At 39.6% G+C, this 27,575-nt stretch overlaps 2 protein-coding genes across 2 annotated transcripts in view; both read right to left on the bottom strand.

Annotated features, from left to right (window-relative positions):
• LOC135080467 (viral IAP-associated factor homolog) overlaps nt 1-27,575 on the bottom strand; it is a 189,970-nt gene that overhangs the window by 95,814 nt on the left and 66,581 nt on the right. The gene's annotated exons all lie outside the window — the stretch shown is intronic.
• LOC135080459 (transcriptional regulator ATRX) lies at nt 351-25,922 on the bottom strand. Its single transcript, XM_063975097.1, has 5 exons — nt 25,780-25,922; nt 23,398-25,662; nt 22,818-22,961; nt 4,431-4,685; nt 351-1,494 (listed from the first exon to the last, which is right to left on the bottom strand). Exons 1-5 carry the CDS (start codon nt 25,799-25,801, stop codon nt 995-997), a joined length of 3,186 nt encoding a protein of 1,061 aa, XP_063831167.1. The 5' UTR covers nt 25,802-25,922; the 3' UTR covers nt 351-994.

Raw genomic sequence — 27,575 nt, 5'->3', positions numbered from 1 at the left:
TGACTATTACCGAATTGACTTTACTATAGGGCAATTTTTAATTTAATAAAAAGCAATAACGAAATTCATTACATGTTTAAGTGTAACAAAAATGTAGAATTATTATTAATCCAGACTTAACTAATTCATTAAAAGTAACTTTGTTTAGTACTCAAAAACTTTAAAATAATCCTACCACAAGTAATTAGTGAAAAGATAACACGACGTACCAATGAACAAAACAAAAAAAGTTATGTAAATAATATTGCAATTTTTTTTACATAAGTAAGTAATAAGAATATAATTATTTTAACTACGTTAAAAAAAAGCTTTTAAAGATTTTCTTATTACCGAACTCGTATGTTAGTAAGCAAGTCAACTCATTATTGTTAATATTTACCTTTAACTAATAAATGACAAACTAATTCCTACAAGGTCAACCCTCGGTTAACTTATCTTTTAGACTCGAGTACAATTGATAGTTAATATAAATCGTCGATTTGTCCATAACCAGTGGTTAGTAAGCTACGCTACAGACGCCATAGTCTAAGCCTAGGAGCAGACCACCGACTTTTAGTTGGCCGATAGTTGGGTCGGGTTGTTGATCAGTATGAACATGCATGGAAGTGCGCACACCACATCGATTTGGTATCGGCCGATTCTTCATGCAAATTAAAATTGGGGACAACTATCGTCCAACGAAAAGTCGGTGGTCTGCCTGCGCCTAGGCTAATGGCTAGAGATTTGACTCTCACCACTCAGATGTTTTGGGTTCGGCTCCGACATGGACACATTTCAAATTAATCTTTTATCCAAAAAATGGGACGCTAATTTTTTAAAGCAACATATGGATAATACTAACGAATAAAAGACTTCAAAAGACTTTACGAGTGTTAATAATTGTCATAATTGTACTTTACAGGATTAGTGAAATCAAAGCTGGCACACGCCAGCCGTTATAAAGATAAAAGTTCACATTCTCGCTTCATTTACACGATAAAACATACTCACACATTCACGAGTTGATATTCCTCAACTTCATCTGCAAGTCAAACCTCCTGTTTGTGCGCACACCTTTTATCATTGTCCTTTTCTCATTCCTCTTGTCTGAGAGAGACGACGTAAATGATCTCTCTCTCATTACTATCTGTTTGGCCATTTCCCTTCTGCTCGATGTGGCTCCCGCCAGCGACGGTTGACTGGGCTGCCTTGTTACAAGGCCGTTGGGTTTAGTTTCCTTTGGCTTAGCATCAGGTCTCGGCGGTATGCTGAAGGGGTTGACGTCCAGGTTCATCTTGAAGCCGAATCTGGTGTAGCCAGGCCTGAGGGAATCCAGGGTGAAGGCTTTGGGAGCTTTCGATGGAGTGTCCGTCTTTTTGGGAACCTCGGCAACAGGTTTCTTTGGTAACACAACTTCAGCTTTCTTCGAAATCTCCGCGTCAGGTTTCTTCAAAACCTCAACAGATTTATTAAACGCTTCTGTCACCACCTTTGTCGGTTGAGTCGATGTTGTTCCTAGAAATAAAGGAGCGATAAATGTTTATTGAATTACGATTTTATTTAACTTGAACCAACAAGGCATAAGGAAAAGATATTTTTATCATCAGATACGAGTAAAAATATAAATATGTAGGTAGTAAACAATTTGTTATCGAAGCCGCTCGTCGCGCTGGTTGTTATAGCGGGGTGGTGTCATGTCATGTTGTCAATTTTCAATCGATTTTGTGGGAAGATTAATTCAGCACTACCCAACATAGGAAAAAAGGTAACAGGTTAACACCTACAATTTTTGGACAAGTAAACAGACATGACACGTTTATTTTGATAATAAATGTATTAAGTCAGGAAATTATGTGCGATATGATCTTATCAGATTTGATAAATTATATTGAAGGGATTTAGCACACGTTTCGTGATAAAAGGAACGGAATGATGAAAGTACGAGTTTGATACTGCCATAATAAATAATATTACGGCTAGCTATTGGTCACATGGACTTTCGACCCTAAAATGATCTTGCCTAAGGATAGCTGGAAGATAAAGCCACATGGTATTAAGTTCGCCTTTTTGCACTGCTTTTTTGTGTGTGCAATAAAGTTTTTAAATAATATAAATATAAATAAATTATTCTGGGACTGATATATTCCATCCTATCCTACTATGTGTGTGGATGTTCGTTTGTTACTGTTTCACGCAAAAACTACTGAACAGATTTTGATGAAACTTTACAGTATTATTGTTTATAACCTAGAATAACATATAGGCTATAATTTATGACGATATGTAACAAACTAAATTTCTCGCGGGTGAAGCCGCAGGCAAAAGCTACTTTCTTATAAGAAGAAAGTGTAACAAAAAAATCATTACCTATGTAATAGAATTTAATCATAAAAAATAAGCGATACACCATGGTGGTTAGATATTGCATTAAAATCCCTCAAGTTTTCAAAACAAATTTTCTTTATGTGTTACACATTTGAATATGTAAAATAGAAATACAAAGGATCTTAATGAAGTCACGACATTAAGTAATCATAAACTTGGTCAGGGTGCTTCTTTGACACCGTCTCTATAATCTGGGCCAGAGTAATTAATAAAATTCACTTTGGTTGAGATCCGAGGTGCTGCAGGAAAAATATCAGCAGGACTTTTTCAGTATCTTGAAGCAAACTAATAGAACAAGACATCGTCTAAATATCTAAAATTGTGCAATTTTACTACAAATACTTGCAGTGTAGTCGCCATAACACGTCACCGACACACCAAGATAATGGCACCGTAGAAAATACCAACCCCGCGTCAATAAGGTATGAATCACTGGTAATGCGGCATCGCGAATCCACTAGCGCTGCTGTGTAAACTTATATTCATGCTAGACTGTGTGGAGACACACAAATACATTTTTTACTAAATAAATCATTGTTCTTATTCTATTTGCTTTGAACTCTATGGATAAAAACTAATTAAAATCATTTATGTTTGCAAATAGGCTTTTTAAAAACACTTTTACACGTCCCAGTATTAACCCTACCACTGCTTCAGGACAATAAATGGGCCAGTGCTGAGAAGCAGCGCAAGAAGCTCAGTGTAATCTCAGATTAAAACTAGTTATAATTTCCTGTGTCCAATACCCTGTCAGTTTTAAAAGGCATCTTTAAAATTTTCTAGATACCAGACGGGCTGTTTCGGGGACGCCCCGCGTATAACGTGTATTCTGCCACCGTATCAAATGTAGATCTCTGTTTCCAGCGCAACTTTATATGCGACACCATGTGCTCGCAAATCGGCAGTTCACGCACGTACAGCCAACAGCACGTCAGACTTATACATTTTTCTTGAAAAATAGTACCTATTTCAACTACGTAAGACGCTAGTGTTTAGGTTGACGTGCCGTTGTTAGGACAATGTCACGGCCACCACTACCCAGTCAAGGTTTGCGCTGGGCAAGTTGCCGACTGCCGCGCCGCAATGTGCCCGTACCTTTACCTACGATAACTATGCAATGCGGGCTCGACAAGCTATCAATATTACCGCATTAAGCATGAGTTTGCGAATTGTAATAGTGTAGCGCCTTTAAAGAACAAGGAAAACATAATTGATTTAAACAAATTAAATACTTAAAAAGTGTAAAGGCACCCGTACCAGAGTGACTAATTCCTTAATCGTACCGACATTTAAATATTTTCAGAACTGCTTATCCCCGTCATTCATATTGAGATTCTGAAATCAGCGATAGAGGCAAATAGACCAGAAAATACGACGGCAACAAAGGGGAGTAACTCGGCAAGCATGAGTCATCATGCTATTCTGATAAGAAAATGATGTCACGAGAAGCCGCCTGATCGGGATGTAGATGCACAATAGTTGCGATTTTTCCTTGAGGGTCCTACTAACTCACTCTGGTTTCTCTTCAACTCGTTGAAGGGCCTTAAGTCCCTAACTCATTAAAGGACCATTGTGGCGCCACCGGTCCGCAACCAACATAATTTATCAATCATAGTTACATACTGTTATAAGGAGACTGCTTCATCTGATATCAACTTGGTTGCGCATCCATTTTGCTGCCGGCCACTGAAGATGTAGCTATCGGTATATTTGACATTACGGTGGCGCAACCATAGTGCCCTAATAATCTCATTAGGTAGGTAGGGCTCTAAGGGCTATATTTCACCGGGACACCATGGCGGCGCAAGCAGTCGCCGGCTACCAACAAAATGTATACAGCTCTATTGAGAGTTACTCACCATGTCCATTTGGTTGTGCAAAGCTGTATACATTTTGTTGGTAGCAGCGACTGGTTGCGCCGCCATGGTGTCCCGGTGAAATATAGCCCTAATGTATAAAAAACCAAGAGGGTTATCTTTTCAGGTCCATGATCCACCCTTCTGGATGCCCCAGTGGCATCTAATATGAGGTCTTCCCCATACAAGTGACTTAATTTGATTACATACCTCTGCCTTTAGGGCTGCTCTTTTCGATGATGGCCAAGCCAGTAGGAGTGAGCAGCTGCTTGGCGCGCTTGGCCTTGCGCACTTGGCACTCGTCGAGCGACTCCATCTTAGCGAACTGCGCTCGGTGAAGCGCCGCGAAGTTGGGCAGCTTGGTGCGGGACACCTTGGCATCGGACTTGGCGTTTGAAGGTGTGCAGATTTTCTTTAGTGGCGTTACCGGCTTCTTGGACGGTGTTGAGGGTTCTGGTAGTTTTACTGTGGAAAAGAAAGAAGAAATATAGAACTTGAATTACATTTCACAAACATTACTATGAAGTCTCACAGTGCACGTGGACGCACAGGGTGACACACCAACCAATCACAGAGCTCGATTCAACACTGTGTGTTCGATTAGCTGCTTCACTTAAGGCCGGGTAGCAGAGAAAATGGCAAAAATGAGGTTTTCATTTTTCATTTTTGAGGTACTAAACAGTAAAATTAAAGGCTAAGATTTTTTTTGGGCATAGTTGAGGATATTTTCTAGGGCACGATTTGATGAAGTTGACTCGATAGAATAAATTCCCAAAGTTACCTCTATTCGTTTTCTATTTATGGTTTTATTTTTAAAATAAGCGATTTGAGATTCTGAATCTTTTACTAAACTAAAGTTCAGAAATAACTTGAGGGCTTTTAACGGATGAAATTTTTATATTGCGTCTTATTTAGTTACTATGTTAAAAAATGTGGAAAAAATCGCCCATGACGGCTTGGACAATCTCAATCAGTCGCGCGGTGGCGCTTACGGAGGATGGACGCGTGTCAGTTTTTTGGCCGTGACAGTTCGCGATTTGTCAATATTTTTGACAATGATGACTTTGATGAGTCACAGTATAATAATATCAGTGTTACCGGGGAAAGCTAAAATTATTGATAATTAAGAATTATGAATTTTGTCGACCTATTAAAATTTAAATCGTTGGCATCCTTTTAAACTAAGACTCTACTCATGATACATAGTACATTCCTCAAATATGAGACAAAACCAATGAGTTAAAATTACACTTAACTTACTTACTACATTTAATAGTACCTACATACAATCGTCTTACACTCTTTAGAAGAGCACACTGACACAAATAAATAATAAAAAATTAGGTCAAATATAGGGGCAGCTGCACGTCACTGAAAGACGATTCTGTTTACTCGGCATCTGGGCTGGAGAATATGAATCCTTGCTTACAGAAGCAGATGTAAATAGAGTTATAACTGGACAAATTTTACATGAAATGTTTAAAAGAAATCAGTTAAAAGACACATACATGGAATACCAATAAGGTTGCGGAGGGAAAGCTACCTATTATAAACTAGCGGCCGCCCGCGACTTCGTTCGCGTGGACCTCGTTTTACCCCCGTTAGATATGATGTTTTACCTCGTTTTACCCATGTTGATAGATGCGTTTCACGGCTTCCCCCGAATGAATATTTACGAACGTCATACCGTAGTTTGTCCAGTGCTGTAGATTTTAACCAATGGCGATAGATGGCGCTTTTTAGACACGTCTTATTTATTTATTGAAATTTATTTGGGTTATAAACAATAATACTGTAAAGTTTGAACAAAATCCGTTCAGTAGTTTTTGCGTGAAAGAGTAACAAACATCCAGACATCATGACATCCAGACATCCAAACTTTCGCCTTTATAATATTAGTAGGATATTTCACAATCCAAACTAATATTTACTATTTAGCATTTACTTACAGTAAATATTAGTTTGGATTGTGAAATATTTAAAATAAAAAAAAGAATAAAACAAAATAGGGTTTCAAATTACCTATCTATATCTAATATTATAAAGAGGTAAAGTTTGTGTATTTGTATATTTGTTAAATTGTATGGGGTAATCTCGGGGTCTACTGAACTGATTTTAAAAAATCTTACACCAATAGAAAGCCACATTATATCTGAGTGTAATAGGTTATATAAAAACCTGAAAATTCCACGCGGGCGAAGCCGCGGGCGGAAAGCTAGTTTATTTACAATTATGTAAGAGCATAATTATTAAAGTCTAAGTCAAATATTCTTTATTTGTGTGGATCTATATTAACGAGAGATTACAAGGCGTCAAATATTTCAAGAAAAAAATTAAAAACTATTATAAAGCTACATTTTGCTCTCATGGAGCCTTTACTTACTCTGACAAATTAAGACTTAGAGAAGAAACTAATAATAAAACTATTTAACTGTCCTGCAATGAAAAGCTTGATCGGGTACAACACCTCAAGTTATTTCAGAACTTGATTTCATTAAAAGACTCCGAATATTAAATCGCTTAGGTATCTAAAGTCAAACGATTCTGAAATGTCAAGTGGCATAAAGTTGGGACTAATGAATAACCCATTAAGATAGTAGCGCCCTCCTGTCAATGACATACCTGGAACGATAGAGTATTGGACAACTAATAAAAATGCTTTGTAATAAATGACTGACGGACATCGTAGAGACCTGAAAGTTGGAAGGTGTGTTCTTTGTGTGACGTAGGCATCTCATAAGAAAAGATTTTCCGAAATGGGGTCATGAAATGAAGGGGGTGAAAAAAGGGGGCAAAGTTTGTATGGGACAAAGTGATTTCTTGGTTCAATCTACTTGAAATTTAGCTTAACAATTCCTTAATATAATTCATGAAAGACGTGTGGAACGGGTAGAAAGTAATTTTGGCAGTCACTTTCTTCGAAGTTGATATCAATACTACATAGTGCCTTTGATTTAATTACTTTTTATTTTTACAAGTGTTTGAAAACTCCATGTCAGATTGTGTTCAATGTCAAGTAAAATCTCAAATTGAAATGTCTCAATCTCAATGAGGAGACTCTGTATTTATTCCTAGAATTCCCCTAACACCGTCAAATTACCCTTTCGAATTCAAGACAGTGCAGTTTCCCATCAGTCTGCTTCGTAATGACTATAAACAAAGCTCGAAGTCAAACTCTAGGGACCTTTGCTTAAACTCCCATGAGTGCACATAGGTACGCAGGTAACCGCGTGTGATGCTCATAGTAATTTTCGATACAGAACCCCGTACATACGTCATACATATTATAGAAAGAAAACACCCAGACCAACACAAACAAATATGTTTCTGCAATTTTAGTATGATTTTTTTATTTATTAATAAACAAAGAGGACTGAACAAAATTGATGCGTGTACTGATTAATGTTATTAACCACATGCAAAGCTTCGTGAATTGCAACAACTATAATTTATTATCTAAGCTCTAAATAATCGCTACTAAGAGTAACTTATCATAAAATATTTTTCCAATCGCTCAAGCTCCCAAGGGCCTACCGATAGGTCGGGTGACGTAATCTTGAAATTGTTTAAGCCGGCGCAGAACTTCCAGAAGGTGGGGCGACGCCACGGCCACTTTGAACCGTGTTTACTTCTGCAGTTACATTTTATATTTATTCGACTAGCTTTGGTCGCCCGCTACGCGGGCTACAAAAGCTAGATCTGCGATGCTGGCCGCTCCGGGCTTCGCCCTACGCGGCGCTCGGCCTGCGGCCTCGCATTCGGAGCTCGGCCTTCGGCCTCGCAAAAATTACAGGGGGTGTTTATTGTCTGTCACTGTGCTCTTGTGCTTTTTTGACGCAACACAAGTTTAACTGTGGTAACTCTCGGGATTTGAACCATCGCTCGGCCTTCGGCCTCGCCTTTCTGCCTGTCACTGGGCTCTAGTCCTTTTTTGACGCATTAAATTTAACCTATGGCGACTCTCGGGCTTGTAGCTATCGCTCGGCCTTCGGCCTCGCCTTTTTCTACGTTAGCTAAGCCCCCCTGCATACAATTTGTATGGAGAATTTAGTTCCTTTAGGAAAACGGTTGAACGCTTGGCGGCCATCTTGGATTTCTAAAATTTTGCATTTTTGCCTTAATCTGGACCATTTTCCGCGCCGAACCCCATTTTTACTTTTTTTCTAACTTAACCCAATCCCGTAAAACAATTCCTTAAAACCACCCATGTCCCAAAATTTTGAGTTTCCGTAACTCCCAGTGTTGCCAGGTCATCGAGCTAAAAATGGTCAAATGTCATTAGTTTGACCTATTTGCAGGAGGCGTCATCCAAATTTCTAACCGGAAGTCGTTATTTCCATTTTTTACATTTTTTGACCAAATCTCCCAAAGTATGGCAACACTGGAAATTTTTGTTTTCCCAAACGATACTCCTTGACAAACTACGTAATCGCCCCATACAACTCGACTTTCTCAAATGTTGCCAACTGCCCGAAAAATGCATTTGAAAAATCAGAAATCTGAAACTTTTTACAAAATGGCCGCTCACTCGGTCGCCATCTTGAATTTCTGACATTTCGGATTTTTCCCATAGTCTGGATCGTATAACCGACCAAACCCCATTTTTGGATTTTTTCTGCCATATCTCCTTCTGTCCGTCCTTAACTTTAAAGACACCCATGTCGAAAAAAATACTTTTCCGAGTAGCTCCCAGTGTTGCCAGGTGATCGAGATGAAAATGGTCAAATGTCATTTGCACGACCCCTTTGCAGGAGGCGTCGTCCAAATTTTTGACCGGAAATCGTTATTTCTACTTTCGACATTTTTGGACCAAATCTCCCAAAGTGTGGCAACACTGGAGAAATTTCTTCACCCAAGCGAAACCTCTCGACAGGACACACAACCGCCTCATACAACTCGACTTTCCAAAGTGTTGCCAACTACTCGAAAAATGAATTCCAAAATTTCGAAATTTTCAACTTTTTACAAAATGGCCGCCCACGCCTCCGCCATCTTGATTTTCTGACATTTCGGATTTTTCCCATAATGTGGGTCGTATATCCAACCAAACCTCATTTTTATTTTTTTTCTGCCATTATTCTTTCTGTCTGTCACTAACTTTAAAGACACCCATGTCGCAAAAAAAACTTTTCCCCATAACTTTCAGTGTTGCCAGACTTTTTTCATAAAAATGGTGAAATATCATTCGGGTCCCCAAATGTCACCAGACTACATACCAACTTTTTGGAATTTCTGGAAATTTCCATTTTCTACTATCCGGGGCCGTGGTGGTAAATTTTCTACCAAAATGGTAGTTTTTTCCGATTCATGGCAACACTCGAATAACAGACCAACAATCGCCCGGAACATTGTACCCCACTCCGGTGTCGCCATCTACCGGAAAATTGCTACCAAAGTTTGGGAATTTTTTGATCGCAACAAAATGGCCGACGGCTCAGCCGCCATCTTGTTTTTTGATAATCTGTGTATGCGGCTCTTAAGAAGACTATACATGTCACAAATACCCAAAAGAAATTTTCAAAAAAAATGGCGCATCTCGGAGTGACACCTCCCTAAAAACACCTCGAAATCGCATTTTCAATCCAAGATGGCGGCGCGGCCATTTTGTTTTTTTAATTTTTTCTCAATTTTTTTATTACATCTTGGCAACCCTAATAAACTCCCAAAAAGGAAAAAATTCAGGATGAAAAACAAAAAAGTTGGAGTTTCAAAAAGTGCCGCCATTTTGTTTTTTGGTTCAAAAAATTTAATAAAGCTGGCAGTCAAAAAATCTAGTTTAAAACAAACACCAAAAATTTTACCCCCCTCCCCTCTAAATACCCCAAAAATACCCCTGATCAGTCAGTGAGTCAGTCAGTCAGTGGTAATCGAGCTTTATATAATATACGAGCTTTATATAATATATATATATATATACTAGCTTTGGTCGCCCGCTACGCGGGCTACAAAAGCTAGATCTGCGATGCTGGCCGCTCCGGGCTTCGCCCTACGCGGCGCTCGGCCTGCGGCCTCGCATTCGGAGCTCGGCCTTCGGCCTCGCAAAAATTACACGGGGCGTTTATCGTTCGTGGCAAGGCTCTTTTGCTTTTTTGACGCAACACAAGTAAATCTATGGCGACTGTCGGGATTTGAACTATGGCTCGGCCTTTGGCCTCGCCTTTCTGTCTGTCACTGGACTCTAGTCCTTTTTTGACGCATCAAAATTAATCTATGGCGATTCACAGGCTTTAAGCTATCGCTCGGCCTTCGGCCTCGCCTTTTTCTACGTTAACTGAGCCCCCCTGCATACAATTTGTATGGAGAATTTAGTCCCTTTAGGAAAACGGGTGAACGCTTGGCGGCCATCTTGGATTTCCAAAATTTTGCATTTTTGCCTTAATCTGGACCATTTTCCGCGCCGAACCCCATTTTTACTTTTTTTCTAACTTCACCCAATCCCGAATTCATTTGTTTCTACAATTCCTTATTCCTCCGTTGTCCCAAAACTTTGAGTTCCCCTAACTCCCAGTGTTGCCAGGTGATCGAGATAAAAATAGTCAAATGTCATTAGTTTGACCTATTTGCAGGAGGCGTCATCCAAATTTCTGACCGGAAGTCGGTATTTCCATTTTTTACATTTTTGGACCAAAACTCTTAAAGTATGGCAACACTGGGAATCATTGTTTTTCCAAACAATACTCCTTGATAAACTACGTAATCGCCCCATACAACTCGACTCTCCCAAATGTTGCCAACTGCCCGAAAAATGCATTTGAAAAATCAGAAATCTGACACTTTTTACAAAATGGCCGCTCACTCGGTCGCCATCTTGATTTTCTGACATTTCGGATTTTTCCCATAGTCTGGATCGTATAACCGACCAAACCACTTTTTTGGATTTTTTCTGCCATATCGCCTTCTGTCCGTCCTTAACTTTAAAGACACCCATGTCGAAAAAAATACTTTTTCCCGTAGCTCCCAGTGTTGCCAGGTGATCGAAATGAAAATGGTCAAATGTCATTTGCACGACCCTTTTGCAGGAGGCGTCGTCCAAATTTTTGACCGGAAGTCGTTATTTCTACTTTCGACATTTTTGGACCAAATCTCCCAAAGTGTGGCAACACTGGGGAAATTTCTTCACCCAAGCGAAACCTCTTGACAGGATACACAACCGCCTCATACAACTCGACTTTCAAAAATGTTGCCAAGTTCTCGAAAAATGGATTCCAAAATTTCGAAATTTTCAACTTTTTACAAAATGGCCGCCCACGCCGCCGCCATCTTGATTTTCTGACATTTCGGATTTTTCCCATAATCTGGGTCGTATATCCGACCAAACCTCATTTTTATTTTTTTTCTGCCATTATTCTTTCTGTCCGTCACTAACTTTATAGACACCCATGTCGCAAAAAAAACTTTTCCCCATAACTTTCAGTGTTGCCAGACTTTTTTCATAAAAATGGTGAAATGTCATTCGGGTCCCCAAACGTCACCAAACTGCATACCAAGTTTTTGGAATTTTTGGAAATTTCCATTTTCTACTATCCGGGGCCGTGGTGGAAAATTTTCTACCAAAATGGTAGTTTTTTCCGATTCATGGCAACACTCGAATAACAGACCAACAATCGCCCGGAACATTGTACCCTACTCCGGTGTCGCCATCTACCGGAAAATTCGTGTCAAAGTTTGGGAATTTTTTGATCGCAACAAAATGGCCGACGGCTCAGCCGCCATCTTGTTTTTTGATAATCTGTAAATGAGGCTGTAAAGCAGACTATACAACGCCTAAATAACCAAAAGAAATTTTCAAAAACAATTGCGCATCTCGGAGTGCCACCTCCCTAAAAACACCTCGAAATCGCATTTTCAATCCAAGATGGCGGCGCGGCCATTTTGTTTTTCTAATTTTATCTCAATTTTTTTAGCACACCTTGGCAACCCCAACCAACCACCAAAAAAGAAAAAATTCAGGACCAAAGACAGAAAAGTTTGTGTTTCAAAAAGTGCCGCCATTTTGTTTTTTGGTTCAAAAAATGTGGTAAAGCTGTCAGTTAAAAAATCTAGTTAAAAACAAACACCAACAATTTTACCCCTCTCCCCTCTAAATACCCTAAAAATACCCCTGATCAGTGAGTGAGTCAGTGAGTGGTAATCGAGCTTTATATATTATAGACTAGCTTTGGTCGCCCGCTACGCGGGCTACAAAAGCTAGATCTGCGATGCTGGCCGCTCCGGGCTTCGCCCTACGCGGCGCTCGGCCTGCGGCCTCGCATACGGAGCTCGGCCTTCGGCCTCGCAAAAATTACACGGGGCGTTTATCGTTTGTCGCAAGGCTCTTTTGCTTTTTTGACGCAACACAAGTAAATCTATGCCGACTGTCGGGATTTGAACCATCGCTCGGCCTTCGGCCTCGCCTCTCTGTCTGTCACTGGACTCTAGTCCTTTTTTGACGCATAAAAATTAATCTATGACAATTCTCGGGCTTGAACTATCGCTCGGCCTTCGGCCTCGCCTTTTTCTACGTTAGCTAAGCCCCCCTGCATACAATGTGTTTGGAGAATTTAGTCCCTTTAGGAAAACGGGTGAACGCTTGGCGGCCATCTTGGATTTCCAAAATTTTGCATTTTTGCCTTAATCTGGACCATTTTCCGCGCCGAACCTCATTTTTACTTTTTTTCTAACTTAACCCAATCCCGTAAAACAATTCCTTAAAACCACCCATGTCCCAAAATTTTGAGTTTCCGTAACTCCCAGTGTTGCCAGATGATCGAGATAAAAATAGTCAAATGTCATTAGTTTGACCTATTTGCAGGAGGCGTCATCCAAATTTCTGACCGAAAGTCGTTATTTCCATTTTTTACATTTTTGAACCAAAACTCTCAAAGTATGGCAACACTGGAAATTTTAGTTTTCCCAAACGATACTCCTTGACAAATTACGTAATCGCCCCATACAACTTGACTTTCCCAAATGTTGCCAACTGCCCGAAAAATGCATTTGAAAAATCGAAAATCTGAAACTTTTTACAAAATGGCCGCCCGCTCAGCCGCCATCTTGATTTTCTGACATTTCGGATTTTTCCCATAATCTGGGTCGTATAACCGACCAAACCACATTTTTGGATTTTTTCTGCCATATCTCCTTCTGTCCGTCCTTAACTTTAAAGACACCCATGTCGAAAAAAATACTTTTCCCCGTAGCTCCCAGTGTTGCCAGGTGATCGAGATGAAAATGGTCAAATGTCATTTGCACGACCCCTTTGCAGGAGGCGTCGTCCAAATTTTTGACCGGAAGTCGTTATTTCTACTTTCGACATTTTTGGACCAAATCTCCCAAAGTGTGGCAACACTGGAGAAATTTCTTCATCCAAGCGAAACCTCTCGACAAGACACACAACCGCCTCATACAACTCGACTTTCCAAAATGTTGCCAACTACTCGAAAAATGAATACCAAAATTTCGAAATTTTCAACTTTTTACAAAATGGCCGCCCACGCCGCCGCCATCTTGATTTTCTGACATTTCGGATTTTTCCCATAATCTGGGTCGTATATCCGACCAAACGTCATTTTTATTTTTTTTCTGCCATAATTCTTTCTGTCTGTCACTAACTTTAAAGACACCCATGTCGCAAAAAAATCTTTTCCCCATAACATTCAGTGTTGCCAGACTTTTTTCATAAAAATGGTGAAATGTCATTCGGGTCCCCAATTGTCACCAGACTGCATACCAAGTTTTTGGAATTTCTGGAAATTTCCATTTTCTACTATCCGGGGCCGTGGTGGAAAATTTTCTACCAAAATGGTAATTTTTTCCGATTCATGGCAACACTCGAATAACAGACCAACAATCGCCCGGAACATTGTACCCCACTCCGGTGTCGCCATCTGCCGGAAAAATGCTACCAAAGTTTGGGAATTTTTTGATCGCGACAAAATGGCCGACGGCTCAGCCGCCATCTTGTTTTTTGATAATCTGTAAATGTGGCCTTGAAGCAGACTATACAAGTCACAAATACCCAAAAGAATTTTTCAAAAACAATTGCGCATCTCGGAATGACACCTCCCCAAAAACACCCCTGAAAACGCGTTTTCAATCCAAGATGGCGGCGCGGCCATTTTGTTTTTTTAATTTTTTCTCAATTTTTTTATTACATCTTGGCAACCCTAATAAACTCCCAAAAAGGAAAAAATTCAGGATGAAAAACAAAAAAGTTGGAGTTTCAAAAAGTGCCGCCATTTTGTTTTTTGGTTCAAAAAATGTAGTAAAGCTGTCAGTCGAAAAATCTAGTTAAAAACAAACAACAACAATTTTACCCCTCTCCCCTCTAAATACCCTAAAAATACCCCTGATCAGTGAGTGAGTGAGTCAGTGAGTAGGAATCGAGCTTTATATAGTATAGACTAGCTTTGGTCGCCCGCTACGCGGGCTACAAAAGCTAGATCTGCGATGCTGGCCGCTCCGGGCTTCGCCCTACGCGGCGCTCGGCCTGCGGCCTCGCATTCGGAGCTCGGCCTTCGGCCTCGCAAAAATTACAGGGGGGCTTCTCGTTTGTCGCAAGGCTCTTTTGCTTTTTTGACGCAACACAAGTGAATCTATGGCGACTGTGGGGATTAGAACCATCGCTCGGCCTTCGGCCTCGCCTTTGTATCTGTCACTGGGCTCTAGTCCTTTTTTGACGCATTAAAAATAAATCTATGGCGACTCACAGGCTTTAAACTATCGCTCGGCCTTCGGCCTCGCCTTTTTCTACGTTAGCTAAGCCCCCTTGCATACAATTTGTATGGAGAATTTAGTTCCTTTAGGAAAACGGGGTGAACGCTTGGCGGCCATCTTGGATTTCAAAAATTTTGCATTTTTGCCTAAATCTGGCCCATTTTCCGCGCCGAACCCCATTTTTACTTTTTTTCTAACTTAACCCAATCCCGTAAAACAATTCCTTAAAACCACACATGTCCCAAAATTTTGAGTTTCCGTAACTCCCAGTGTTGCCAGGTCATCGAGCTAAAAATGGTCAAATGTCATTAGTTTGACCTATTTGCAGGAGGCGTCATCCAAATTTCTGACCGGAAGTCGTTATTTCCATTTTTTACATTTTTTGACCAAATCTTCCAAAGTATGGCAACACTGGAAATTTTCGTTTTCCCAAACGACACTCCTTGACAAACTACGTAATCGCCCCATACAACTCGACTTTCCCAAATGTTGCCAACTGCCCGAAAAATGCATTTGAAAAATCAGAAAACTTAAACTTTTTACAAAATGGCCGCTCACTCGGTCGCCATCTTGATTTTCTGACATTTCGGATTTTTCCCATAGTCTGGGTCGTATAACAGACCAAACCCCATTTTTGGATTTTTTCTGCCATATCTCCTTCTGTCCGTCCTTAACTTTAAAGACACCCATGTCGAAAAAAATACTTTTCCCCGTAACTCCCAGTGTTGCCAGGTGATCGAGATGAAAATGGTCAAATGTCATTTGCACGACCCTTTTGCAGGAGGCGTCATCTAAATTTTTGACCGGAAGTCGTTATTTCTACTTTCGACATTTTTGGACCAAATCTCCTAAGGTATGGCAACACTGGAGAAATTTCTTCACCCAAGCGAAACCTCTCGACAAGACACACAACCGCCTCATACAACTCGACTTTCCAAAGTGTTGCCAACTACTCGAAAAATGCATTCTAAAATTTCGAAATTTTCAACTTTTTACAAAATGGCCGCCCGCTCAGCCGCCATCTTGATTTTCTGACATTTCGGATTTTTCCCATAATCTGGGTCGTATATCCGACCAAACGTCATTTTTATTTTTTTTCTGCCACAATTCTTTCTGTCTGTCACTAACTTTAAAGTCACCCATGTCGCAAAAAAATCTTTTCCCCATAACTTTCAGTGTTGCCAGACTTTTTTGATAAAAATGGTAAAATGTCATTCGGGTCCCCAAACGTCACCAAACTGCATACCAAGTTTTTGGAATTTTTGGAAATTTCCATTTTCTACTATCCGGGGCCGTGGTGGAAAATTTTCTACCAAAATGGTAGTTTTTACCGATTCATGGCAACACTCGAATAACAGACAAACAATCGCCCGGAACATTGTACCCTACTCCGGTGTCGCCATCTGCCGGGAAATTGCTACCAAAGTTTGGGAATTTTTTGATCGCAACAAAATGGCCGACGGCTCGGCCGCCATCTTGTTTTTTGATAATCTGTAAATGTGGCTCTTAAGAAGACTATACATGTCACAAATACCCAAAAGAAATTTTCAAAAACAACTGCGCATCTCGGAGTGACACCTCCCTTAAAACACCTCGAAATCGCGTTTTCAATCCAAGATGGCGGCGCGGCCATTTTGTTTTTCCATTTTTTTCTCACATTTTTTAGCACACCTTGGCAACCCCAACAAACCACCAAAAAAGAAAAAATTCAGGACCAAAGACAAAAAAGTTGTTGTCTCAAAAAATGCCGCCATTTTGTTTTTTGGTTCAAAAAATCTAAAAAACCTGGGTGTCAAAAAATCTAGTAAAAAACAAACATTAACAATTTTACCCACCTCCCCTCTAAATACCCCAAAAATACCCCTGATCAGTCAGTCAGTGAGTGAGTAGGAATCGAGCTTTATATAATATAGACTAGCTTTGGTCGCCCGCTACGCGGGCTACAAAAGCTAGATCTGCGATGCTGGCCGCTCCGGGCTTCGCCCTACGCGGCGCTCGGCCTGCGGCCTCGCATTCGGAGCTCGGCCTTCGGCCTCGCAAAAATTACAGGGGGCGTTCTCGTTTGTCACGGTGCTCTTGTGCTTTTTTGACGCAACACAAGTTTAACTGTGGTAACTCTCGGGATTTGAACCATCGCTCGGCCTTCGGCCTCGCCTTTCAGTCTGTCACTGGGCTCTAGTCCTTTTTTGACGCATTAAAAATAAATCTATGGCGACTCACAGGCTTTAAGCTATCGCTCGGCCTTCGGCCTCGCCTTTTTCTACGTTAGCTAAGCCCCCCTGCATACAATTTGTATGGAGAATTTAGTCCCTATAGGAAAACGGGTGAATGCTTGGCGGCCATCTTGGATTTCCTAAATTTTGCATTTTTCCCTTAATCTGGACCATTTTCCGCGCCGAACCCCATTTTTACTTTTTTTCTAACTTCACCCAATCCCGTAAAACAATTCCTTAAAACCACCCATGTCCCAAAATTTTGAGTTTCCGTAACTCCCAGTGTTGCCAGGTCATCGAGCTAAAAATGGTCAAATGTCATTAGTTTGACCTATTTGCAGGAGGCGTCATCCAAATTTCTGACCGGAAGTCGGTATTTCCATTTTTTACATTTTTGGACCAAAACTCTTAAAGTATGGCAACACTGGGAATCATTGTTTTTCCAAACGATACTCCTTGACGAACTACATAATCGCCACATACAACCCGACTTTCCCAAATGTTGCCAACTACCCGAAAAACGCATTTGAAAAATCGAAAATCTGAAACTTTTTACAAAATGGCCGCCAACTCAGCCGCCATCTTGATTTTCTGACATTTCGGATTTTTCCCATAATCTGGGTCGTATAACCGACCAAACCACATTTTTGTATTTTTTCTGCCATATCTCCTTCTGTCCGTCCTTAACTTTAAAGACACCCATGTCGAAAAAAATACTTTTCCCCGTAGCTCCCAGTGTTGCCAGGTGATCGAGACGAAAATGGTCAAATGTCATTTGCACGACCCTTTTGCAGGAGGCGTCATCCAAATTTTTGACCGGAAGTCGTTATTTCTACTTTCGACATTTTTGGACCAAATCTCCCAAAGTGTGGCAACACTGGAAAAAATTCTTCACCCAAGCGAAACCTCTCGACAAGACACACAACCGCCTGATACAACTCGACTTTCCAAAATGTTGCCATGTACTCAAAAAATGAATTCCAAAATTTCGAAATTTTCAACTTTTTACAAAATGGCCGCCCGCTCAGCCGCCATCTTGATTTTTTGACATTTCGGATTTTTCCCATAATCTGGGTCGTATATCCAACCAAACGTCATTTTTATTTTTTTTCTGCCACGACTCCTTCTGTCCGTCACTAACTTTAAAGTCAGACATGTCGCAAAAAAAACTTTTCCCCATAACTTTCAGTGTTGCCAGACTTTTTTCATAAAAATGGTGAAATGTCATTCGGGTCCCCAAATGTCACCAGACTGCATTCCAAGTTTATGGAATTTTTGGAAATTTCCATTTTCTACTATCCGGGGCCGTGGTGGAAAATTTTCTTCCAAAATGGTAGTTTTGCCCGATTCATGGCAACACTCGAATAACAGACCAACAATCGCCCGGAACATTGTACCCTACTCCGATGTCACCATCTACCGGAAAATTCGTGTCAAAGTTTGGGAATTTTTTGATCGCAACAAAATGGCCGACGGCTCAGCCGCCATCTTGTTTTTTGATAATCTGTAAATGTGGCCTTGAAGCAGACTATACAAGTCACAAATATTCAAAAGAAATTTTCAAAAACAATTGCGCATCTCGGAATGACACCTCCCTAAAAACACCCCGAAATCGCATTTTCAATCCAAAATGGCGGCGCGGCCATTTTGTTTTTCTATTTTTTTCTCAATTTTTTTAACACACCTTGGCAACCCCAACAAACCACCAAAAAAGAAAAAATTCAGGATGAAAAACAAAAAAGTTGTTGTCTCAAAAAATGCCGCCATTTTGTTTTTTGGTTCAAAAAATATAATAAAGCTGGCAGTCGAAAAATCTTGTTTAAAACAAACATTAACAATTTTACCCCTCTCCCCTCTAAATACCCCAAAAATACCCCTGATCAGTCAGTCAGTGAGTCAGTGAGTAGGAATCGAGCTTTATATAATATAGACGAGCTTTATATATTATAGATATATATATATATAGATTCTAGAATATATTCCCAAAAAGTCTGAAAGGTGTTTTAATTTGTATCACTTGGATATGATTTGTATTAGAAAGTGTTGTGAGTGTGACGCTTGAAGGGAAGGAAGTCAACCTAACCTAACCAACTGCGTATTTCTAATTTTCTATACTGTGTAGCTGGAAATTGTGGCGGGAGCTCTTTGGCGCGCTGTCTTCGGCGAAGAATTGCGCGCGCAGATTTTGACAGCGCGAAATACCTACTTTAGCAGAAATACCAAGCCTTAAGCAAGCATCGTTTGTGAATACAGGCGTAAGTTTCATAATCGCAGTTGAATACAATAAAATTCAGCACCTTTTTATAGCGTCTATAATTAAACATAACTCTATACATAAAATTAAAGGATATTAGGATTATAAAGGATATTCACATTCCATGCCATAGAGTAAGACAGACCTCATACTAGGCTAATGGTAAGTATCTGCTACGGATATAACCAAGGCAATGTCTACATTTTATCTCACGTTCGTGCCCTGTTGACGTATGCGAGTATTCGAGAGATAAAACAATAGACGACCTACGCCTGATACACGCCTAGTGGTTAGCAATGTAACCGTTATCACAGAATACATACTAGTAGGAACAGAAATTGCACTCCTTTGTGTAGGATCAGATGCCGACATTTTAACGGTAATAATAATAATGCAAAATATCCAACGCACATGGTGCATTCGAAATCGCACCTTACTACTACGCTCACAAGAGCGCAATTTTTTTGTGTTCAGAATTGATCTACCTCACAGCTCAAGCGTCAGGGTTGTATAAGCAAAGTAAAATAAATAAAAACTTAATTTTAAGAAGCATTTATTGTATTTACGATTGGTAAACTTTAATCTAGTGGTGTTTGTATAATCGTACCATCTCTAAAGTACCTATTAATAAACTTCAGTGTTGCGATAATTCGAAATTGGACAAACAGTTTTAAAAGGTGTAGTGTCGGAAAATAGACACGGTGAAGTAAAGTTAATGTTTTTATTAGCTAAAATAATTTTTTTGCTACAGTTTTCTGTCATAAGTATTTCAAACTAATTTAAAAAGTGTAGTTTTTTTTTATTATTTAAATCACTACAGTTAATTATTATTCCTAAATATTACGATTTTCCATTAAAGAAGAATAACAGTGCTGTTGGAACAATAAACCTTGATTACGACGATGATCGACCGAGCGTGTATAGAAATACGCGTGTGCTCACAGGCGCGTGGCGGCCCTGACTGAATTGCAACTTGAAGTTGTCGCGCGCTGTAGGTAATTATCTCGGCCGGCATAGGCGAGTGACGGAGGCCTGCCGTTATCTAGGCACCATAGTACCTACTTGTACAAGCCCTAGTGGTTGGGGGCTTAGGGGCTAGGTAATTGGTATGACTGTTAACAGTATAATATTATTTTATTTATAATCATTATAGCAACAATTCGGTGATAATAGACAAGCTGAAAGATATATTCTAGTGTCTATTAAATTGTAAAGTAGTTTGTTTGCGATAATTTCGTTCATAAGAGAATATGACATCATCAACATTTAGGTATACCAATTCTTTTGTTTTCAATCGGTACCTGCCGAAAACTCAAACGCATTTCAACAAACGTGCTGAAGCGATGCAATGGACACAATTATTTGGGTATTTCACCAACACGTGAATGTTATCTGGCCATTTATTGTCATGATTAACATTTCCCGCGGCGATAAACTACTATTATCAGTGCTTGAGAAAGCGCACCTGTCTGTTGGTGTCCTCAAGTATGAATGACAATATAATAAAGCAAGAACCTTAACAATACCTACCTAGTTTACTGCACCACAAAACTGACGCAAAACTGTGAACGAACGTAACAAAAGGACGAACATAGAGGTTTTATATTCGGCTGAACAGCATGTAGGTAGAAGGCAGAAGGTTATTATTTTAATGCCCTACAAACTGCATCAACCACTGACTTCTAAAGCTACGAGTAGAGACCTTTTTGGCAAAAAACTATAATTATGTTCTTTAATTTATATTAGTATCATTTGTGGTGAAGTTGAGGCTACCCTTGGATCCTAGAATCGCAGTGGTACAACCCAGTTTAGATCAACTGAATGAGGGCTATCGTTTTAGCGCCACTGTAGAGTAAGGTCCTGTCACTTGCTAGTAGCGAAGACAGTGGCACCAACTGGTGAGCGCGAAAGTGGTAGGAGGACTATCGCATTTGCACTCATCAAGATGGCGCCACTGTAGAGTAAGGTCCTGTCAATCGCCAGGGGTGCCAACTGTTAAGTATAAAAACGATAGCCCTCATTCAATACGAATAACTGCTATATTACAGTTTGGTTTGCGTCAAGTCGTTGCGTTTCACTCTCTGCGTCATCGGGACCATAATCTTATCATACTTCATTATATCAAAAATACATCACTCTTGATTTCTGTCTTGACAGAAATAAAAAATATAAATAAATAAAAAGTTACAGCGACAGGAGTGGCAGACAAAGCACTGACTGATAACAGCCATATCGATGCTCCTTTTGTGTTGCTGCTTGGAAATTGGAATCAAGAATATGATGAAAAGATGAAAAAAACACAGTCAAAATCTATTACATACTTGAGATTTAAGCATATTATAGTTTTTGCCTGCGCCCCTGCCTTCGCTCGCGGTAAACTCGGTTAGTCACAGATCATTAAATTATAGCTTATAAGTAATTCTGATAATACTGTAATGTTTTAACAAAATGAAGTAGTTCAGTATGCGAAAGAGTAGGAAACATGCATCCATTGATTAGTAGTATAGTCTATGCTTTGCCTCGTCCGCGTCGCTCTGGTGTACTGCTCGCCGATGCTTGGGGCAGTGCCTCCATACGCGTATAAACAGGAGGTGCTGGGTAGATACGGCCCCGGGCCCCCGTAGAATGTTCCAGGACCCGCCCCCAGATGTCAGGCTACCGATTCGAAGATGATAGTTGATAGTACTCACTCATGAGCTATGATACTAATCGCACCTGGTCATGGCATGTCAGGGACCAGACCCCCCTGAAAAAGAACCCTAGATACACCAATGACACTGACACTATTATACACTGGATTGGCTGCTGTTATAATATTTTTGTAGTCCAGAAGAATTAAGCTTTTAAATCGGAAATAATTCCTACAAAAGATTTTATTGTTTTAATGGCTTCATTGGTTGCCCATTAAGACTCTCCTAAGTTTTCGACTTCGACGGAGTTGTGCTTAAGTGGTGGGGGCCCCCGAAAGAGGCATTTTTTCGGTTTTCCGGTTATACCGCGTAAAGGACTTACCCTATCAAAAAGTGGTCTTCATGACGGTTGAAGGGCACTTAATCCTGCATTGAATAAGACCAAATTCATATGTTTTGGATAAACCGTTCTCGAGCTAATGTTCGGCAAAGTAGAAAATATACGTATAATTAATGACCCTCTCCCTCTCCACGTCCAATAGTTTGTTACCCACAGGCTTCCAAGTCTTGAAAAGGGCCACCACAACCAGTGTAACCCTATCAAGGCTTACGAGCTTGATGCGCCTATCCTTGTTCGTCCCAGCCGTTCCTTAACTGCGGTTGCTGCACCTCTTCCTGGCACTCACCTGAACGACTCTGTGTTACCTACTGTGGCTGCCCCTCTTCCTTGTACCCTCCTGTACGATTGCAGTTTATCACATTAACCGTAACATGTATACAGGTCAGTGGCCAATGAGTGCCTCACCTGTGGCGCTGGAGCTTCGCGGCCGCGACAGGCGCGCGGCGGCCTGCTGCTGCGAGTCGAGGCGCTTGCGCTTGCCGTGCGCTTCGTCCGCGTCGCTTTGCGTGTACGAGCGCTTGCGGGCAGCGGGACGAGCGCTCTCGGAAACTGCAAGCGAAATGAACGGAGTTGAGTATGCAGCAGATTTATTGTAAGGATTCGTTCAAGGGTTCTGTCCTGGCGCCACAGAACGGGGGAACTGACTCCAAAGGACTGAAATGCTGAGGACAAGGAAGTATTCGTTGAAAATATACAAAATGTTTCTTCAATTTTTGATTGAGAACTTTTCAATAAACATTTTATTTTGAAACACATGATACATTGTCATTACAAATTAGCCTTATCCATTTGTCATGCATGTCCTAGGATAAGGCTGCTCTTCTGAGGCTGAGAACTGAACCATGTACATTGTACATTGACTGCCAAGGCTGGATACCCATTTAACTAATCTCCTACATAAGCATCTAAAGAACAAAGAAAAAATCACATCAGGGAAGCCTTACAGGTGTTAGACAAATAAGTATAAGTTTATAGTTTCACTCACCACTTTCATCAAATATGAAGCTCTTGTTAGATCCTTTCAGGTTGGACTTGATCACTTTCCGTTTCTGCTGCATCACCGCAACAGGATTGTTGACAGGGCTGCAGAACATCACGCGCGTGGCCCTCGGGCCCGCCGCCGCCCGCGGGGAGCCCCGCTCCGCCTTCTCGATGGACCGAGTCACGTTCAACATGCTCCGCTCCTTCTGCGAGCTCTTGGAGAAAGGAAACGGGGTGCTGCCCGGTGATGGGAGAGACATACGCCTCACAGGAGTCTTGTTGAAACCTTTCTCTTTGGGAGACATTGCTACTGGACTATCTTTCGTAAATGTCCCTTCGCGTTTTAACGGCGTAGCAGTTTTCAGTTTAGTTTCATCAGAACTTTGCGACAAATTTCTTGGTGACGGTTCTAGAACTTGCGACTCATCCATACTACTCTCGATCAACAGTGGAGTAGTATTCACAATGTTTTCAGTCCGCGAATCGTCGCTGGTGATGCTGATACGTGAGATTTCATCGGACTTGTCAAATGTTAAATTTGAAGCGCTGTCTGAGCTAGTCAATGAAGATTTGGCATTGGAATCTGATTGGTTTTGGGGCTTATCAAATGTGGAGTCAAGTTTAGTTTCTTTGTCAAATGTTGAATTATGTTTAGATTGTACCGATTCTTTGGACTTATCAAAAGTGGTGTTTATAGCTGACCGTTGAGAATCTTTAGATTTGTCAAACGTTGAATTTAATTTGTGGTTTCCAGACTTATTCAAAGTACTGTTTGATGATGTTTCTTTGGGATTTTCAAATGTTACGTTAAAAGATTCTTTCTCTGATTGTTTGTCTGCATTCGTGCTTAATCTCAGCGACATCCTTCTACCTCCTTCAAAGGCCCTATTTGGTTTATTAGGAGTGTTAGCTTTTTCAAAAGTGGAGTTTGTTTTTGCGTTTTTAGATGGAGTGTCTTTATCAAAGGTTGATCGTAAAGATTTTCTGCGTTCTTTGATGTCTCCAGTTTTTTCAAGTGTGTTGGGTGTATTCCCTTTATCAAAAGTAGAGTTTAATTTTGTGGCATTCTTAGTAGGAGTGTTAGTTTTGTCAAATGTCGATCTTAGAAATTTCCGGTTGCTTTTGTCGCCTTCAAAAGTTTTATTACTTTGATTAGATGTGTCGCACTTTTCATATGTAGAATTAAGTACTTCCACTCTCTTCGGAGACTCTGTTTTATCATAGGTCGACCTTAATGATTTCCTTCTACCTTTACTTTCTCCATCACTAGATATTTCATCTTTCATAGGAGAGTTGACTATCTCAGAAATTAACTCATGTAGAGATACTTCTTGTTTATCAAATGTGGAATTTTTAATGCTTGATTTCCTTTTCTTTTTAGATTTTTTTTCAAATGTTGAATTCAACACTTCTGCAACTTCATAAGACTTGTCAAATGTTGCATCTTTTTCTTTATTACTTTCATCATCAGAGAGTAAGCCATTGGTTAGAGAATCATTGTTGCAGTTAGAGAGCTTCATTTTCTTGGGATTTTTTTCAAAAGTTCTATTGAGTGTCGCTGCTTCACCATTTTCATCGTCTTCATGACTGTCTGCTTTAAATCTCTTTGATGCTCGACGAGGAGATTTATTGCAAGATCCATTCAGTTTTTCAACTTCTGTATCCAAAATTTTGATAGGGCTGCCTGCAGCACTATGGAAAGATTCTACTGAATCATTGCTTTTATTCAAATTTCCTGTTGGGACCACTTCCAAAGGAACCTCCACTATGGTGTTAGACGTCTTGCCTTTCTTTCTTTTAGACTTTTTTGGTACCTCAACAAGTTCTTCATTTTCATTACCTGGAACATCAGTCACACCTTTCTTCTTCTTATTTTTCTTGTTCTTCTTCTTAGTTTTGACATTAACAATTTCAACAACAGGAATATCTTCCGGAACATTTTCAGATAACTTTTTAGTTCTCCTAGTTTGCCGGACTACTTTCCCAGAATCTATTTCATCTACAGTTTTAATAGAAACATTGAGATCTTGTTCCTTTAACGTCGTTTTAGACGTTTTGGGAACTTCTCCGTTGGTTTGTTTTTGTGTGGTGTCACTTTGTTCGTCGTCTGTTGGGTACCTAACATAGTTGTGACGCTTCTTACTTTTCGGCACTATGACTTCATCACAATAATTTTCTTTTAAACGACGACTTCTGGTTTTTCTTTCACTCTTCACGGGCATATCACTGTCAGAATTTGTGATATTTTCGTGTATAGAGCCATGAATCCCTTGAAAATAAAGAGCACATTTATATGTATAATTTATATTAATTTAGTAAACACCACTAGATTCAATTCTCGATTCAATATACCTAAAATGAGATAAAATAATAAAGTGTTACTTACGTTTCCCAGACCTGGTAGACATTTTAAATACAACTTAAAAATAAATGCACTGTTTTCAATCCAATTTATCCAAGTTTTTGCCTCTGTTTACATTTCTTTGGATATAATCCGTAAATCCGTTTTGTAACGAATTTCTTTTTCAAAATAATGATGTCATGTCATTTGTCACATTTATTTTTTAAATTAAACAGTGTCGTACAAAGAGCATAAAAGAGTAAGAGACGGCACTCCATAGATATTTTTTGAGCTCACGCACACATATGCATTTTAGAGAACGACCCGCAAATCTTTACCAACCGCACAAACTACAGGCGGAGCTACCAACATAATGCCTTATTTTCTGACAGTATTAGTGACGTTCGTAATAACTTATCGATTATCGATACTTTGCTAGGGTTGTAATTGCATATCGATATCTAGTATAGGAACCTTCAATATTTTAATGATTACTATTTTTATTTTATACTATGTGTAAGTAAAACGAAGTTTTGTAACGTAAATTATTTATTTCGAAATAAAATAGGTATATTACAATAAGTATTGAACATGACATAGCAGTTGCAGGCATGAGGAATTATTGAAAATTATAACAAAGTACAGAAATGATAATTTTGTAAACTTTTATTTTCACAACTTTTTCTAAGAAAAAATAGGATTTTTATTTATAAACATCTTTAATTTTCTTATCAGCTGATCGAACCTCAGCCTCAAGATTACTTTTCAATGCTTTGTTGCTGTGCTTTTTTACTTTTGTCAGCAAAATTGTTTTCACTTTTTATGAAGCTGTCATTAATGATTTTACAACTTTTTCTTAGAAAAAGGTAACTTAATATTTTAAACATCCATAAATTTCTTTATTATGTTGTTGACATTTAAACCAACTAAAATTACAATTTGTACTCAACATTAAGAAAATGAATTTTCCAACATTTTCCATATATATCTGGTCGGCAATATGGTCATGATAAAATTGTTTAGCTTCATTTACGGTGGTACATAATTGAATTGTTGGATAAACGAGACTTTTTTTATCATGCCACCATTCGCGAAGAGATATATATGCATACAAATCATTGTCAACAGGAGTTTTCACGCTCAAACACTCTTCACAAATTAAACAAGAACTGTTCTGTAATAGTTTGGCAGCTAAATACCCGCTTACATATACTACTGGTTGGTTTTCAAGGCTACACAAATTTTCAATGGGCTGTTCTAAGTTTTCAGGGTCCGGGATAGACAACACAGGATAAAATTCAGTGTCTGTGGAATCTTGAACATTAATTTTTATTTCTGTTGTTTTTAAATTAGTTTTTAAAATGTCTTTATATTCCAGCATATGTTTATTGTTGTCTGCTTCACAATTAGCACTTCTGCTATGAGGCACTTTCAGCCCAGTAACCATGCTTGTTTTAAGCGCTGCAGTAAAGTGCGTGATAGTGGGATTTCTATTGGTTACACTGTGTTGCCTAATGATTCCAAATAAGTTTTCCAGAGAGTCTTGGTTAAACTGTCTAAGGTTCATATATTTAAACCCTTCATTCTTTAACTTTTCCCAAATATCGTTTAAGGATTTGATAGATATTTGATATCCCTTTACGCATTTAACATTTTTTAGTATCGTGTTTTCTGCTGTTATAAATTTTATGGTTTTTAACTTATCAGTATAAAAGGTCCAAGACTCAATGTGATCACTTGATGTGGAAACATTTTCCCGGATCCCTTTCTTTACGTCATTTAAAGATGATGGACCATTTGTACAATCAAATAGTTTATCTAACTGTTCAATCACAAATGCT

Source organism: Ostrinia nubilalis, chromosome 18, assembly GCF_963855985.1.
Source record: "Ostrinia nubilalis chromosome 18, ilOstNubi1.1, whole genome shotgun sequence".
In the NCBI taxonomy this organism is placed as follows: domain Eukaryota; kingdom Metazoa; phylum Arthropoda; class Insecta; order Lepidoptera; family Crambidae; genus Ostrinia; species Ostrinia nubilalis.
This window is presented reverse-complemented; position numbering and strand designations above follow the sequence as displayed.